Genomic DNA, 15,773 nt, shown 5'->3' with positions numbered 1-15,773 from the left:
ATCGCTCTGACTTCGACTTGAATTGATATGAAATGCTTCGAATCACAATTTTTTACAAAAAAAAATCAAGAAGAAAAACAGACCTAACATTTTCTTAGAGAATACTATGAATTGCAGGTTTTCTCAGCGATGTTTTTGTTTTTAGTACATGTATAAAGAATTATGCGGTTTGTGATTTTCTTTCACATTTCAGAAGAAAAAGGATGGTTTTGCATTGTTGTATGTTTATGTAATGGGGATAAAATGTTGGCTGAAGGCACTGAATCAAATCGTTGATTGGAGTCAGAGTTTATGATTCAAACTCAATCACTCCAGAAAAGAAAAATAGTTGTCAAAACAATCACAAAATAGTGAATCATGAATTTAATTAATTCTGTTAAGCCAAAGATTCACTCCCCTGATGCATGTCGTCAGAAAAAACATGTCTCAAATCAATAAGTGAGCGTTAGTCAGCCTTTTTCCAGCTGCTGAGAATCTGGCAAAAACAGCAGTTCACTCACCTCTCTCACAGTTGGCTCCAGAGTAGCCTTCAGCACAGGAGCACTGGTACTTGTCAGGTCCTGTGTTGATACATGTGCCTCCGTTCAGGCACGGCTGATGAGTGCCACAAAAATTCAGATCTGGGGAGAAGGGCATTTCACACAGATTTAGTTTGTTATGAGAAAGCTTCTCCGAAAGCCAGGTAAACCACTTTGAAGCTGCAGCTGCAACTGAAATGAGAGAGAGAAATTAACCTTTATCACAAAGATGGCCACCCCAGTTGGTGTCGCACAGGCACTGCCAGGGCTCCACACAGGTGCCGTGGACACAGCCAGGGTGTGGGATGCACTTGTCACAGTACTGGCCCTGCCAGCCATAAAGACACCTGCAAGACACATGAGAGCCATGCTATCAGACGCTTATCCTCAGAAACTGGAACACAGAATAAAAATCAGCACACACACACACACACACACAGACCACAAATACTGGAGAAATACACCACAGCGACACATAGTGGAAATTCAGGCCAAATCTAAACAACCCAATTCAGGGCAAATAATCTCTGTGGGATCTGAAAATGCTAATATCTTAATCATTTGGTTAATCTAAATTCCATTATAAGCAATCCAGCGATAATCTGAACTTAATGAACTACACATTAGTATATACAACATGGTGCTGTACAAATGGAACAAAGAGCCAGTATTCTTGCCCTCACAACTGGGCGAAGTCTTTAAAGACCACAAATGAATCTCAAGTAGCAGGCATGTTTATGCAACAGCTTTTCAACAATAGTTGGGGACAGGAAAACAGAGGAGTATTTAGCTTTTTACCAAACAAAAAAACAAAACACTAAATTACGGTTCCAATGGGACCTTTAGCACGGCTAACATTAGCATGCGGCCAGACGCTCTCAGTAACAACACTTTGCCTGTGGCTTGGCAGTAGCAATAGCCTTGCAGAGGGGGAGTGTTCAGCCTCCTCTCTGCTGTTACTGAGAACACAGAAGGACTCCTCATCCTGGTTCCCATGAGTCAGGAATCAGGTTTGTGCCCTAGGGGAGGGGAGGAGGGCAGAGCTCACTGACCACAGAGCTGTGCAGGTCCATAATTACACTGATAAAGCTGAACTCCTCTTCCTGGGCTCTATAATTCAGAAGGCAATCCAGCCCTTGGCCCCGACTGATAAGTCAGCCTTTTAAAAGGTGGCAAAGCAGCAATACGGTGCCGCTCTGGAGCTGAGCGACAGGAAACCCGGCATCCCTCTGGGGGAACGGCGTGCTGATTAGCGCAGAGAAACGGACGGACTGTAAAAATAAACGCGGTGGTTAAGTAAACCTCAGTCTGTGATTAAAGAGGCTATTCTTAAGAGAGTGCTAATCCTCTCCATGAGAAGCGGACCAGGATTCCCCAGCGGGATCCCATATCGTCTCCAGTTATTACTCGGCCAAATTACTGGGAAACGGGACATTACATTGTGCAGCACAAGTGATGCTCGTAAAGTTTTAAGTCCTGGACCGAAAACAGTTCTGCATTTCCAAGGTAATCTATATTTGCGGCTATTTTGAAAGTGCTTTCCAAACTAGCGCACTAGTGTGGCAGTCTTTGTCTCTAGGTGCACTGTTATTACTGTATTAGTAAAGAGTTACTATGAAATCGGAGGGGACCATAAAACGTCCTGGCTGAAATGCCCCAGGAAGTGTTGTTAGCTGTGATTACACTAACATGAGTTAGTGACAAGGACACTGCCCTAGCCTGCAGCGAGTGGTGCTGTGCACTGCTGTTGTGCAATTCTGTAATACAGGCCTATGATGGGAAAAGTTCTCCCTGACTACAGCATTAGTCGAGTTTGCTGGCAGAGTCCATCTAAACAGAATTAAACCCAGGGCTTGAAACACAGCCACACCTGTGCAGAGAGTGAGGCAGTTCAACCTCCAGTTCTGCCAGTGGCCACATAACCATTTACATGAAACTTGATGATGTCAATGCTTGGGAAAACAACAAAGCTGCTGCAGAGAAAGAACAAACCTGATCATCCATGTGCTTGAATTATGGCCAAATCAGACACCCAAAAGCTACCAATCCCTGAGCACTAGGAGGAGCCTGGCAGTGCAGGGCCTCCTCCAGGATGAGGATATTATTGCTTTTGGTTTAACAAGTACTGCACACAATGCCCCAGCTCTGATATCCATCTGCGCCTGGCTTTCCCTCTAGCTGTGTGCATAAACAGCATTAGGAAACCATTAGCTACACAAACAGTTCACTTTAAGGCTCATCCAAGAGTTACACACAATTTGACTGATAACGCTTGCCTCATTAGAGGGAACATATAGCTCTCATGTCCAACATGGAGTCTTGGTGATTCAGCCTCTACTTTCCCCAGACAGACTGCTCAAAGTCCACAGCTCCACAACAGATTTCCAAACAGCTCTGTGTGTCTCTGTGAAAGCCCTGGCCCTGATAGTCTCTTGGGCACATACAGTAAACTATGCATGATAGAACTGGTGCTTGAACGTAATCCCTACATGTCTGAATGCTCAGGACTGCAGGCCTCTGGCACAGACCTCCATAATAAGTTAGAGCACTTGAACAAACCACTTCCGATTCTAAACCAAGATCCTGCGACATTTCACATGATAAGACTTTGTTTGTCAAGTCATTAATAACAGGCTGATGAATGAGAAAAAGGATCAAAGAGGGGAGTAGGAGAAGCCGTGATAACTTACTTGCAGCCACCTGGCTCTTTGCACGATCCATGCTCTGTGCTGCAGCCTTGTCGGCATATAGCTACAAGAGGAAGAGGAAAAATCATGTACTTGACTGGAAACCAGATTCAAACTTAGCACCAATTTGGCGCATTGTAATTATAGCACTGAATTATGTAAATTACTACAATATTTTAGTCTGCAATAATGAGCATTCCCTACTGTCTTGACAGGAAGAGCTTGACCTGCTTTGTATGCTATGATGCTCAGTTCCATATCTAATGAAAAAAATCACCAAGCTAATTTCCTATGCATAATGGTACATGTCCTGTTCACAGATAACTTCACTAATAATAAAAAGCTCATTCAAACGGAGAGGCTAAGAAAAATATAATTTGAGTTCAACAGGCTCAATTTTTAGAAGACAGACATTCATATTCATCAATACTACCTTGATTATCTTAACTAGTATTCCCCTTTTACACCCAGTGTGCTGTTATCATGGCTTACCTGTGTTGCAGTCAGGCCCAGACCAGCCTTCCAGGCAGGTCTTGTTACCGTTGTAGTCGCAGGTGTAATGTCCAAAGAACTCGTCTCTGGGCCGGCAGAACTTGTTGCAGCCGAAGCCGTAGTAGTGCTCATCGCAGCTGACCCGGATTTGGTACTCAAACTGGGCTATGGGGCCGTTGTGGGTCAGCTTCTGCCAATGGGGGCTGGGGTTGATCATGCCGGAATGAAAGGCTTTCTCTATCGCCTGCCCATCTGCACCTAAACACCAGTTTCAACACTATAAGCATCGACTCCAACTGCAACTATGGATCACATTCTTTAAAAAAAAAAAAAGGACAAAATATCCTTTAGTCAGAGAAACAAGAATACTACAATGCAGGATCCTGTGTTGCGTACGTGGGAGTTGCAACGTTGGACATGATCATACGGTGGGAAGCCAAAAATGTCCCAAACATTCTTACACAAATTGCAGAAGATCTCTTAGATGGCAGATGATATGTAATTAAAGCAACTGGTGTGTGCTGGAGAGGAAGAAAAGTGCAAGGAGGAAATGCAGAAAAATGAAAAGCCTGTCTGTAATGAGTAGTGGTGACTGCTTTATTTCTCACGCTCCCTCTCCCTGGTTGGTTTCTGTCTCTCAGGTTTACAGCTTTAGGATATTGCTGGGCTCGGATGCTGCCCTCTCCATCTGCTCCAACGAGGACAGAACCACAGTCATCGTAAATTACAGCATAAGGACACCAGCGCCACAGTCACTGCTGGGAAGCCTGCCAGTGCGCCATCAGCATTTTTTCCCTCCCTGACTGCCTTTCTCACATACATTTCATGTACAAACACCAGTCAAAAGGTCTCGAGTCAAGTCTTTTTACACACTCTTTTAAACTCCGTCCGCACTTCACGTGGGGAGCAAATTTTCAGCCCGCGTTGTGACCACGCAATCCTTGACAGGACTACAAACACACACAGACCTGGCCTCTCTGTTTTTTTTCCGGCCATGTCAAACAAGACGAGGTCATGGGTCTGTCAGAGTGGCAAGGACTGGCCTGGGAGCCAAGGGCTGTAATGAGCTTCACACACAGAGCAAACAGACTCATACTGTGCAAACACACAGCAGCTCAGCCCAGCCTTCAGTCCCCCTGCAACCATACACACATGCCTACGTGCAAGATACAAGACTTGCATATTAACTTCACACACTTTGGCTCACAAATGTAATACTCGCTACATGATATCCAAATCTTCACTTGGGAGAGAATGAAAAATGTGTCAGACGAGTTATTTACTGTGCTCAGACGAGGCGAGGTGGCTGACCGTTGGGTGAATCGCCCCTCTGTGAAGTATGATGCAATGCAACAGACTGGAGGAGGGCCACTGTCGTTTATTTACTACCCATGGATTGGGGAGGAGGGGGGTGCGTGCTGAAATCACAGTGCCCGGCAACATTTCGCAGTAGTCTGGCATCCAGAGCTCGGCCGTGTGGCATTTCTCTACCGGCCGCTGGCCTGCAGTGTCAGGAGTGGCACATCCTTACTACCTGCTGCCTGGCTCAGAGCTGCACATAAATCAGACAAGCTTCATAAAGGCCACGCTCGAAGACCAAGGACACTAAACTGATCTATTACAGAGAGGAGCTGAATTCTGAAAAGAGGCTCAGATATTGATGAGCGGGATATAAAAAGTGCTCTTACGTTTAAATTTGGTTTGAGAAATAATTTTAAGCCAAACTTACTACAAAACTAAACTGTGGGGAGGTTTTACTTTTATTTGTAAGACAAATGAGTCTAAATTTAAAAATCAGTCGATGTGATGATGGGTCGAGCTAACAGAGCTCCGGGCAAGCCTGGTGGAGCTCAGAGGGGCTTAACCAGCATTGAGTGTGTACATTCAGGGGGCTTTTCACACCAATGCCCTAATAGCTCTCTGGGGAGCGGCAAATACAGCAGAAAAGACCGAAACCTCATTGACCTCAAACAGACCTGCATAAACAAGCATGGGATAAGGCAGCGAGAGGCGCAGCCCACCCTCAGCTGGAATTGCCACACGGTTGCCAATCTAACCACCAACCAGCAGGAATCTCAGGACCATAAAACTGCAGAAACCAAACCCAACAACCAGCATGCAGATGGAACTTGCTACCGCAGCGAAACTACTCAGTGTGTCTCTAATATGAGCCACGTTGACACAGGGACATAACACCATCTTCATGAAGAAGGTGTACGGCAGCTCTGAGCTCAGCCTGCAGCACACCTGTGCCAGAGGTTAACTTTAACCTACGGACAGCACAGCTCGAAGCCCCTCTGTCTCGCATTGTGACTGGAGCCAGGTCGCTTTGCTGGGCCGGGCGGCCGGATGAACTCTGTGTTTCACGCCTCAGTGACAGTGAGATAGTGTGACCCTGACCCTGGCTGGCAGCACCTGCCATCAGTCATCAGCCAAATGAAAACATTTTCATAGGGGGGCGGCGTGGCCCCCTCTGTACGACCCCCGCCTCCCCCTCTACCTCACCACACTTCCTCCTATCTGTCTGCAGCCCCCGCCTGCTCCCTGCCTCTTCCTCTTCCCCTTTGCCTCCCCGTCCAGCTCTCCCTTGTTACAGGCACCTGTCAGCACGCTTTTTTAACACAGATACACGCAAGACACCCAACAGACCCTGCGGAAGAGGGCAGTGGGTTCAGGAAGAATAAATTTCCTTTTCTGACCTTCAACACACCTCCTCCAGAAGTAGCCCTGTGGGAGCAGTACAGACAGAAGGAGAGAGAAGAGAAGCAAGATGGAGATGCCAGAGGACGGATACTCACCACCGGTTTCATTGTTGAAGTCCAAGGCTTCCACTATCAAAGTGTAGGACCTCTGGGGAAGACAGATACAAGCAGGGTCAGCCACCACCAAAATGAACACTCAAAAAGCAGCAGCATCGACCAATGACTGAACCATATGAGCAATCAAACAATAGTGGGACACACAATGGCACTTGAAATGACTGTGGAAAGACATTTACTCACTACGCAGAGGAAAAACCCAGCTGCTGATACCTCTGTGTTTGTTAGTAACATTGCAACTCTACTACGGCATTCCAACACCTTTTTACACTAACATGCTGATCTCATGAGCTGGTGCAACATGGCCCAGGTTTAGTTGCTATATAAACCTATTACAGTGGACTTGTGTAATCAGGGAAAATGTTAATTGGGTTATTAGCCAGTTCCCTCACAAGATGATCTCTGCCAACAGCTAAATTTAATGTTTAAGTCTTCAAAAAAGAATTAAAAAAAAGGAGGGAGGGTGAGTTTTAAACATTGAGAATTACATTTTCAAGCCTGGCAAATAGCAAATTCCATTTCCATTACTTTTCCAGGTCTCCCATGACCTTAGAAGCCCTGCTAATGAAGCTTCATCTCGCTCTCATTGAGTTAACTTACAATGAGGCCTACCGCAGAAGCTGGTAACTGTTAACTTGTAACAATGGTCCTGCTGATCTGATTAAGAGGGGATAAGCTCGTGGTTGTTCAGAGGTCTCTGCGTCGCACAGATTAGGATGACAGACACATGGGCAGTGGTCTGATCTAGCAGGACAACCACCCAGCAGGAGGGCGTCTGATGCGCCAAAACCAGCGTGGTAGGGCAAGGCGGCACAGAACACAGTGCCAGCTTAATAATTGTTACAATAACACATAGAGAAGCCTATATCTCTAAGCCTAATACCAAAAACATGTCTTCCTGTCGGCTAACTTTGCTCGCTTGGCTCAGCTTCAACATCAGTTTTTCCCCATATTTGTGTAATGTGGCAAGACAGGTCAGTGAATGATTTCCAATCCTCTGAGAAAACACAGACTCAAGTCATTTCTGTTTTGCGCTGCATACAGGATTTCCAATTTCATGCTGAATTATAGACATCCAACAGAGTGCCATTCTGCTGCGACGGTTCCAGACTGAAGTGCTGAAGGATGCTGGTTTTGAGACGCAGTCAGAACCACCAGGGGAAAAAATGGAGCGAGAACGCGGAATGGGAGAGAGAAAAAAAAAATAGAAGTGTGTGTTTTGGGAGGGTGGAGAGGGGGACAGAAAGAATGAGAGAGTGAGAGAGAGAGAGACTATGAGTGTTACACTCTGCAGGGCCTGTCTTGATTTCAGCACTCCTGAAACGCTTTGTCTGATTCAGGGTCAGTAGCGCTCACACCAATATCAGCTTACACATCCACACTGGCCTGTGCCACAGTCATGGGGAAATAGACAGCACTGTGTGTGTGTGAGACAGGGAGAAAGTATGCGATTGTAAGAAAGCGTAATCCACTTACAGTGCTTGAGCATCCATTAGAGACACCTACTTGCTACATTCACACACTTCTGCCTGACAGCCCTGCTCAGAGGCATTTCAGAAATCCTGCGTTTCTGCCGTGACCTCATGGTAATCAAACCTGCGAGAGTGAAAAGCCTTCCTCCTGTTCACTTTCTACTGAAAAGGCTATGGCAGCTATTTATAATGTAATACCTTACCTGGTATTTTTACTTTATATAAATATATATATATATTTTTTACTACTATGTCTTGTCTTAGTAGTCCACCTCATTGGCTTGCAATGACAACCAATCCAACAAATAAAATGAAGAATTATGAGTCAACTGTCTCGAATCCAAGCAAAAATAAACTAGCTGACAATAGAAGATTCGAGACGCCTTCAAAGTCGGTGAGCTCATCCTAAAACTGGGAACTCAACGCCAGTGTCATCACCGCGGCGCGTCATCTGTCTCTCTAGAATCAGTCATCGTAGCAAAGCTGAATTGGCATGGTCATGACTAACATGAGTAAGCTTATATTCACTGAAAAAACAACAAAAAAAAAAAAAGAAAGAAAAACAAGACACTCTCGCAATTGAGTGCGTGTTTTGACACCAAAGTTAAAAGACGCCCTCCAGTGACCTCTCAAACAAACTGAAAATTTTCAACCAGGCTTTGCAAGCACTTATTGTTTTACTGAAGGGGTGGGGTGTGGGGTGTGTGTGTGTGGGGTGTGTGTGGGGGGTGGATAAATCATGCGCAACAGCTGATTCCTGCCAAACGAAAAAAGGCAAAGCTGAACATCCCCACCCTGATTCGTGGGCTACACACCTTAACGCCATACCTTTATGAGGAACTTTATCAGCAGTCAATCTCGATGCGATTTCTGATTTTTCCCACCAGTCAGAGAGGCTTACACGTTTGAATGGGTTAATGAGTTTACTGGCAGGCACTTTTAAAGCCCGGATCTGCAACTGCATGGGAAAACGCAGCGATCCTTTGCTCACTTTAGACTTGCCCCGACATGGAAATTATTGCTGCATCACCATCGTCATCTTTGGCTGATCCTTTTATTAGTCCTCCTACATGTGTGTGACACAGCCCATACCACAAACAAAGTTGAACAGTTAATACTAGCCTACATTTAAAAGTTAAGTAGCAGCAGACAACAATGTGTGCTATTCAGCAATGGAGTAAAAAAAAAAAAAAAACCAATAACTGCACCCATAAACTCAAAATGATGTTCTATCTTTGAGTCTTAAATTGAAGCTGAAGATCAACAGACTTTGCATTATGTGACAGTAATGTCACACAATGCAAGGCAAGGTCTTGGTTAAACTTTAAGTAAACTGACTCTGTTGGGTCATTTAGGCCCAGACCTTGTAATTGCTTCCAAAAAGTGAGATACTGCATGCCTCCTCATTCACTAACACGCCATAACTCCTAGGCAGTTATCAGCTAGGAATTGTCTGCCGCTGCCAGGTTCACTTTTCCCAGGCTCCCAGCTGACTCACAACTTCTCTTTGAACTACAGGAGACGCACACACCCATAGTCACACACACACACACGCTCCCTCCCACACACACACACATGCACACACACGTCCAATTCAAATAAGTGGCCATATGTCTTATCTTCTCTGGCCATCTAGACCCTGTGCACCAAACTGACAACATAAGTGATAAAGAAGATCATCCCAGTTCCAATCATGCTGACTTGCCAAAGAACACTACTGGATTCAGTCTCGAGGGGAATTCACCAAACACACAATGAAAGAAAGACAAGCCTCTCATTTTGCACTTGATTGGAAATGGAGCCAAAAGATGTACCCTTCCAAAGTCATCCAACGCAATAAAAAAGAGGAATGTCTCCCTGACGAACGAGCAAAAGCAACAGCCAAAGGTCTAAATTAAGGCTAGGCCAAAACAGATTAGACTTAGGTAGCCTAGGCCTGCACTCAGCACAGAGGAAATGTAAACAATGCAGTCAAAGGGATGTTGACCTTCTGTATCAGTTTTCCTGAGTCAATCACTTAAACAGTATCAACCCCAGATCTCACCAATGATTGCAACTTCTCAGTAACACACCCTGTTTGCCACAGAAATTGAAGCCCAGGCTCAGCCATGAAAAGACAACTCTCATAATCAGCTTCAAAGCCCGTGCACTGATGGGCTGGAAGGAAGGAATACATTGTTTGCCAAGAGATAGTCATCAAAACACGAGTTGGAGATAGAATGTTCTTCAATCAAAAACCTATTACTTCAGCAGGGATAAGACTCTGCCTTTCCCCAACAAAAAAATGCCATCGTTTGCCAACTGACACCAAGGCACAGGTTTTGTATATCTTGTCAGTCAAGCAAGATCAAAACTCCAACTTAGGAGGAGGCAATTGCATCAACAACTGAACTTGACAAGCGGCCAATAAATCTCTCTTTTGAAAGGGACATTAACCATTTCAGAACGTGCACCAGTGACTCCAATTTAAAATATTCACTCCATACGACTCCATAAGTTTAGATAACTTTAAGATTTTGAGAGTCATTACATAACACTGCACTGACAACACACCACAAGCACATTTAAGAAGACTTGTTAAACTGGAGGACTGAGTGAAATGGGGAAAACAGAGAGAACACATTTTCTTCCCTCTTTCACTTGAGTAATTTGCACTTAACTGCCACATCAGAGCTGACTATATAAAGCAAACATGTCATTACTCCCACAGCTGCTGGCAGTGCTTATCCTCAAGGCTGAGCTAACCATTGTTCAACAACTCACCTGACCCCCCCGTGCTCAGATCGTGCCGACTAGTCATCAATCATCCCGATGCTGACACATCCCAGGTCTGACGGTACATGCCAGCTTTGTGTTAAATGGAAGATTGAGGAAAATTAAGGCATGATGTATGGGCACGATCACATCAAATAAGAGTAAATCTGGGCTGCCAGAAGAACTAAAACTCATCATGTGAAGCAAGAGATTGCTCAAGAAGCGACTGGAAGAAAATGTGCAAATAAGCAGACTTGTAAAAGCCACCCAGAACCCAAAAGCGGCTGGACTGACCAGACCTGATAAAGAAACGTCCACTTTTTGATCATGATCTCCATGGTGTTGCTCGTCATGGGCCAACATGCTGAGGTGGCCACAGAGACAAGTAAGGTCACGGTTTGTCTGAGAGCCAACTTCATCAGTGCTGAGTCTACTACAACTGTTTCCTGTTGCTTGCCCTGCACTGGCATTATATCTGCACTGCCTCCATTATGCTCTGTAATCCTCACTGTAGTCACTGAGGGCACACCATTGTCTCTGCTTGATACACTGTGAAGGCCTGCTTCAGACTGGGTGGCTGGGCCCACACTTCTCTGTGGATTAAAAGCATAAAAGTGGCTGCAGTGGCGTGCTGTTGAGCAGAGGCTGGTGAATCCATACAGGCCTCTAATGCCCCTTTTCCACTAGTACCTACTCAGCTCGACTCAGCTCGACTCGGCTCGACTCTACTCGGTTTAAGAGCTTTTCCATTAGGTCGTAGTACCTGCTAGCAGGTCCCATTTTAGCACCTACTCAGCCGGGGTTCCAAGCGAGCTGAGTCGAGCTGAGTCGAGCTGAAAATGTGACGTTAACGCCGTGCAGGCAACTGATTGGACAGGGAGTGACGAGAGTGACTCCCGCACGAAAACAAAACCCGACATTTAAAAAAAAAAAAAAAACGGCAACAGCGGCCGTGCGCATTGACCGTCAGTGAAGTTGTCAAAGTCGGAAAATGGCAAGCAAACCGCGACCGCGGTCAAATAAAGACGTGGAGACTTTTCTGAGCTTGTTGGCGGCCCAAAGAATCCAGAGGGAGCTGGACGGTGCGCCGCGACTCCACCCACGGCGAGGTGCGACTCAACTGTAATGGAAAACCACCTAAACCGTGTCGAGGCGAGTAGAGTCGAGCCGAGGCGAGCTGAGTCGAGCCGAGTAGATACTAATGGAAAAGGGCCATAAATCAGTGATGTATTCATGCTAAAGAAGCCCAGGCTAAAACATTCAGCTGGATGCCTGGCTGTTGCCCTACCTGATCTAAGCACATGTGTGTAGCCTCATTAAGTGCAGCAGTTACTGTGGGTGGCAAGGTTAAAGCGATGAAATGCCTGGGGTCCAACCGAGCGTGACTTAAACAAAGCCCTAGGCCTGGACAAGAGGCCAACTTCATGCAGCTCAAAAGAGAGGATGAAGGGGGAAAAAAAACCTTCATGAACTCAAAGTACCCAACAACCCAAATGCCCCGTACTGCCATCTGTCCACAACAGCCAATCAACTCATGAAACGGACAAAGAGTGATATCATATCTAACCTGACGATTGTTAATGTGCACTGAAGTAAAGCACTTGAAGTGAGGGATGGGAGAATCAAAAGAAAGCACTCTGTTCCTGCATAATCTCTGCCAATGTGCCTGGAACTCCTCTTTCCTACGGTATAATTACTTTACCTGAACCTGGGAATTGGATAGACAAAAAAATATATATCTGGTGACATCTGCAATAATATTATTTCATCATTTTGCACACATCTTGGAGTCTCATTGAATATATGGCCATCCTCCACTCAGCCTGAGAGATGTAGGCCGTCCTCAGAGAACGGCATCGCTCCTACAAGCAAAAACTATGAGAGTCCTGTAACTGTAAATCGTGCATGGGTTTTATTTCCATGTCCTCAAGTGCGGCTTTCCAGTAGGAATGATTTTCATCTGGTAAACTGAAACTTTAATCTGGCACTGGTGTCTGAGGTTTGATGCCGTCTTAGTGTTGCCATAGCGTGAACATAAACAGCAACCTTTGTGTTTTAAAAGGTGTGAGGCGCCAGTGACTAAGACGAGAGCAAATAAAAAATATAGACCATATCAAATTGCATGGTACCCTGCTGAGAACATTGTTTCACTGGCTATCAAAGGACAAAGAGAAAAAAAAACAATCCTTAAATAATTTAATCGGCACTGCAGATAACCGTTTGGTGGGAAAGACTTGAAAAGAAAAAAAAAAAAGAAGTACAAACACGGAGTGAAGTTGCACATGACCTGAGGTTTTCCAGTTCCTTAGCTGTTGGAGATTATCAGTGCAGACAAAACTTGAAATTACAACAAGAACTCGTATCCAGATTGAGGTAAAAATAGCTTTTATGTAATTGGACACATGCATACCAATGGACTGTGCCTTTCACCCATCAGGCACAGAGGAGAACTTTGTGGGCCAAGCCATGGGGCCAGTCAGTCTGAGCAGAGTCCCACTTTTTCATTACTTCTAAATCTGCTCCAGCATGGCAAATCATCTCTCACGGACCTACAACACTACCATACGCCTGTCAGCTCCATTTATTTACTCTGAGCAGAAGAGCTGACACTTGGGAAGACAGAAAATGGGCTTTCACTTGGGGTCGGGCTTAAGTTACTGTACTGTGCAACCTTGGAACCAGTTGCCGGGGACACAGAGGAGGGTAAACTCACCTAAATACAGCTTACCCAACTTTTTTTTCTTTTTCTTTTTTAAATCTGAGTAACAGAGATCACCCACTGTTTTAAACTGGAATAAATAATTATGAGGCACAGTTAAAGTTTTACAATACAAGTCTTATCCAACTGATGTGTATTATGTGAGGAGGGGGTATTTAGAGGGGGGAAAATAGCATAAAATGGTACTTTTTATAAAAGGTTTGGTTTTTATTAATATAGATGTCTGGTTGCCTGATGATCACCAACTAGAAGTCACAGTTTACCCACATTTTTATTTACCGTTACATTAGTAACTGCAAGTTTATGCCAGATTCTGAGGTTTTATGGTCACTTATTAAGCAAAGTTTTAAAGCAAATCTTCTCTGCTAAGTTGTTTTCGGGCTGGGCAATATGGCCGCAAATGCTATCACAATAAAATGTATCATACTGGTTGATATCAGTAATTATCTTGATATATATCAGATAATTATTATGTCACATTTAAAAGGGTAGTTTTTGGCTTCTGGGTGAAATCAGAGGAAACCAGAAATGCTCATTATGTTTACCCCCTTTATCCAACCAAAACAATACAGCATGTAGTTTATGTGCCTGTGTGTCTCCTTGCTCCTAACCCGCCGTGCAACTGGACCTTTCCTCTATTCCTGCCACATGATTGGCAGTCTGTCTGCCATTTGTGTGCCAGCTGTCCATTCTTGCCATATGATTGGCTATTTGTGCGCCAAGCACAGACGATAACTATGTTGAAATTTATTGACATTTTGTTAAACACTTTTTTTCATATTTAGATTGATGAAAAATATATTGAGACAACTGCTGTTTTTGTTTCACTGCCCAGCCCTGGTTGTGATACTGGCTGCAGACAGAAAAAGCTTGGACTGGGCCTGATGGAGAAAAATACCTGCACCTGGTTAATTGACCCAGATAATGAGAAGACCATGGGGGTCTTTCCTCAAAAGGACAATTCATGAAAGAAAGAAAGATTCATGCTATGTTTGTTTTTCCCCGTTTAGAAGAGGAATGACTGACGGACAGTAATTGCTGGGAATTGCCCTACAAGCCGAGATTTTCCCAAGTTTGTTTTTTAAGAGAAGCGCGTCGGGAGGCAAATTGCTTTTCAGGGCTCCAACTTACCGGCCAGGCAAACCTGAAGGGCAAAACTATCCTGGATCTCTCATTCCTGACAGTGCTCTTGAAAGAAAAGGTATTCCCTCCAAGAACAGGCGTAGATCCCGTCCCGAAGCTGCAGGGCCCCGCAGCAGAGACTCTAGACTGGTATTCCTTCAGGCAAACTTTAAAAAAGGTATCGCACTCGTCCCGTGTGCATTTTCTATCCGCCGTGTTCCTAGAGCCATCACAACACAGGCCGTTCAGCAACTCTCCGTTCACATTATGCATCGATAAGATTTGCAACTCGAATTGTCCCGATCCCTCTGACACCTGTTGAAGACAGAACAGTGAGTGCAATGGAAAACTTTGACGTTAATATTTGAAAAAGAAAAAAAAAAAAACATCGCAAAAGTTGCAGAACTTTGTCCGTAAAAGCCTAGGCCAAACACTAGAGCGACTGCTTTGCCTCTGGTAACATTATTTGCACTTGCAGCGGGCTAACTGTGGAGCCCGACGCAGTTTTGCATGTGAGGCATGGTTATGTGTAACGCTAGCATAGCCGTGCATATAAGGCTAGATAAGGCATGCAAGTCAAGTACTTCCATACAGTTGCACTGACTGATCTTATTCCACTGTTTCCACCTTAAGTAGTCCACATACCTTCGCAAGAAAGCAGAGTAAAAAGGCAGCAACGACTGAGCCCCGTCTCAAAATCATGCCTCCTCACTGCTGTTGCCACTCGTTTGTACTAGTCGTCTGGCCGACACACGGCACCAGAGTACTCCTCTGATTTAAACATGCACGAGTGGGAAACAACACTTTGATCGACAGAGCACAGGTTTCCAATTCATAGAAGAACTCTTCCTAGTATTTCCTCAACCGTTTGTTCTTCTTGTTATGATTATCCGACAGCTTCCACTTGTAAATGAAGAAAAGTCTACACAGTAGCCATGCGGCAGCCGAGCCCACTGCTGACTGCTGGTCCGGACTGGAACTGGCTGCACAAGTTCAACATGGGGGAGTGGCTGCGGAGCCCAGGGTCTCCATATTCATGAGCTGAGGAGGAGTGAGCCCGCCCCCCTCTGTATATTATGACGATAATAATAAACCCCAGCGCTTATTATGACAATTAGGCAGTGATGTATTGGAAAATAAAAGTGGAAAGTAAACTATGATTTCCAGGTGGTGATCACTGTAAGGCACTG

General features: G+C 44.9%; 1 protein-coding gene across 1 annotated transcript in view; it reads right to left on the bottom strand.

The window, feature by feature from the left end:
- The window catches only part of jag1b (jagged canonical Notch ligand 1b), a 29,630-nt gene extending 14,123 nt beyond the window's left edge, over window positions 1–15,507 (bottom strand). The window contains exons 1-7 of the mRNA XM_030070817.1: window positions 15,229–15,507; window positions 14,593–14,898; window positions 6,496–6,547; window positions 3,698–3,955; window positions 3,209–3,269; window positions 735–865; window positions 501–620 (exon numbers count right to left, since the gene is read on the bottom strand). Coding sequence (XP_029926677.1) covers window positions 501–620; window positions 735–865; window positions 3,209–3,269; window positions 3,698–3,955; window positions 6,496–6,547; window positions 14,593–14,898; window positions 15,229–15,285 — 985 coding nt within the window. The 5' untranslated portion in view covers window positions 15,286–15,507. The remainder of the gene's footprint in view (window positions 1–500; window positions 621–734; window positions 866–3,208; window positions 3,270–3,697; window positions 3,956–6,495; window positions 6,548–14,592; window positions 14,899–15,228) is intronic.
- Between the last annotated feature and the right edge of the window lie 266 nt (window positions 15,508–15,773).

This window comes from Myripristis murdjan, chromosome 15 (assembly GCF_902150065.1).
Source record: "Myripristis murdjan chromosome 15, fMyrMur1.1, whole genome shotgun sequence".
Classification (NCBI taxonomy): Eukaryota; Metazoa; Chordata; class Actinopteri; order Holocentriformes; family Holocentridae; genus Myripristis; species Myripristis murdjan.
Note: the sequence above shows the minus strand (reverse complement) of the source record. Positions and strands in the feature narration are given on the sequence as shown.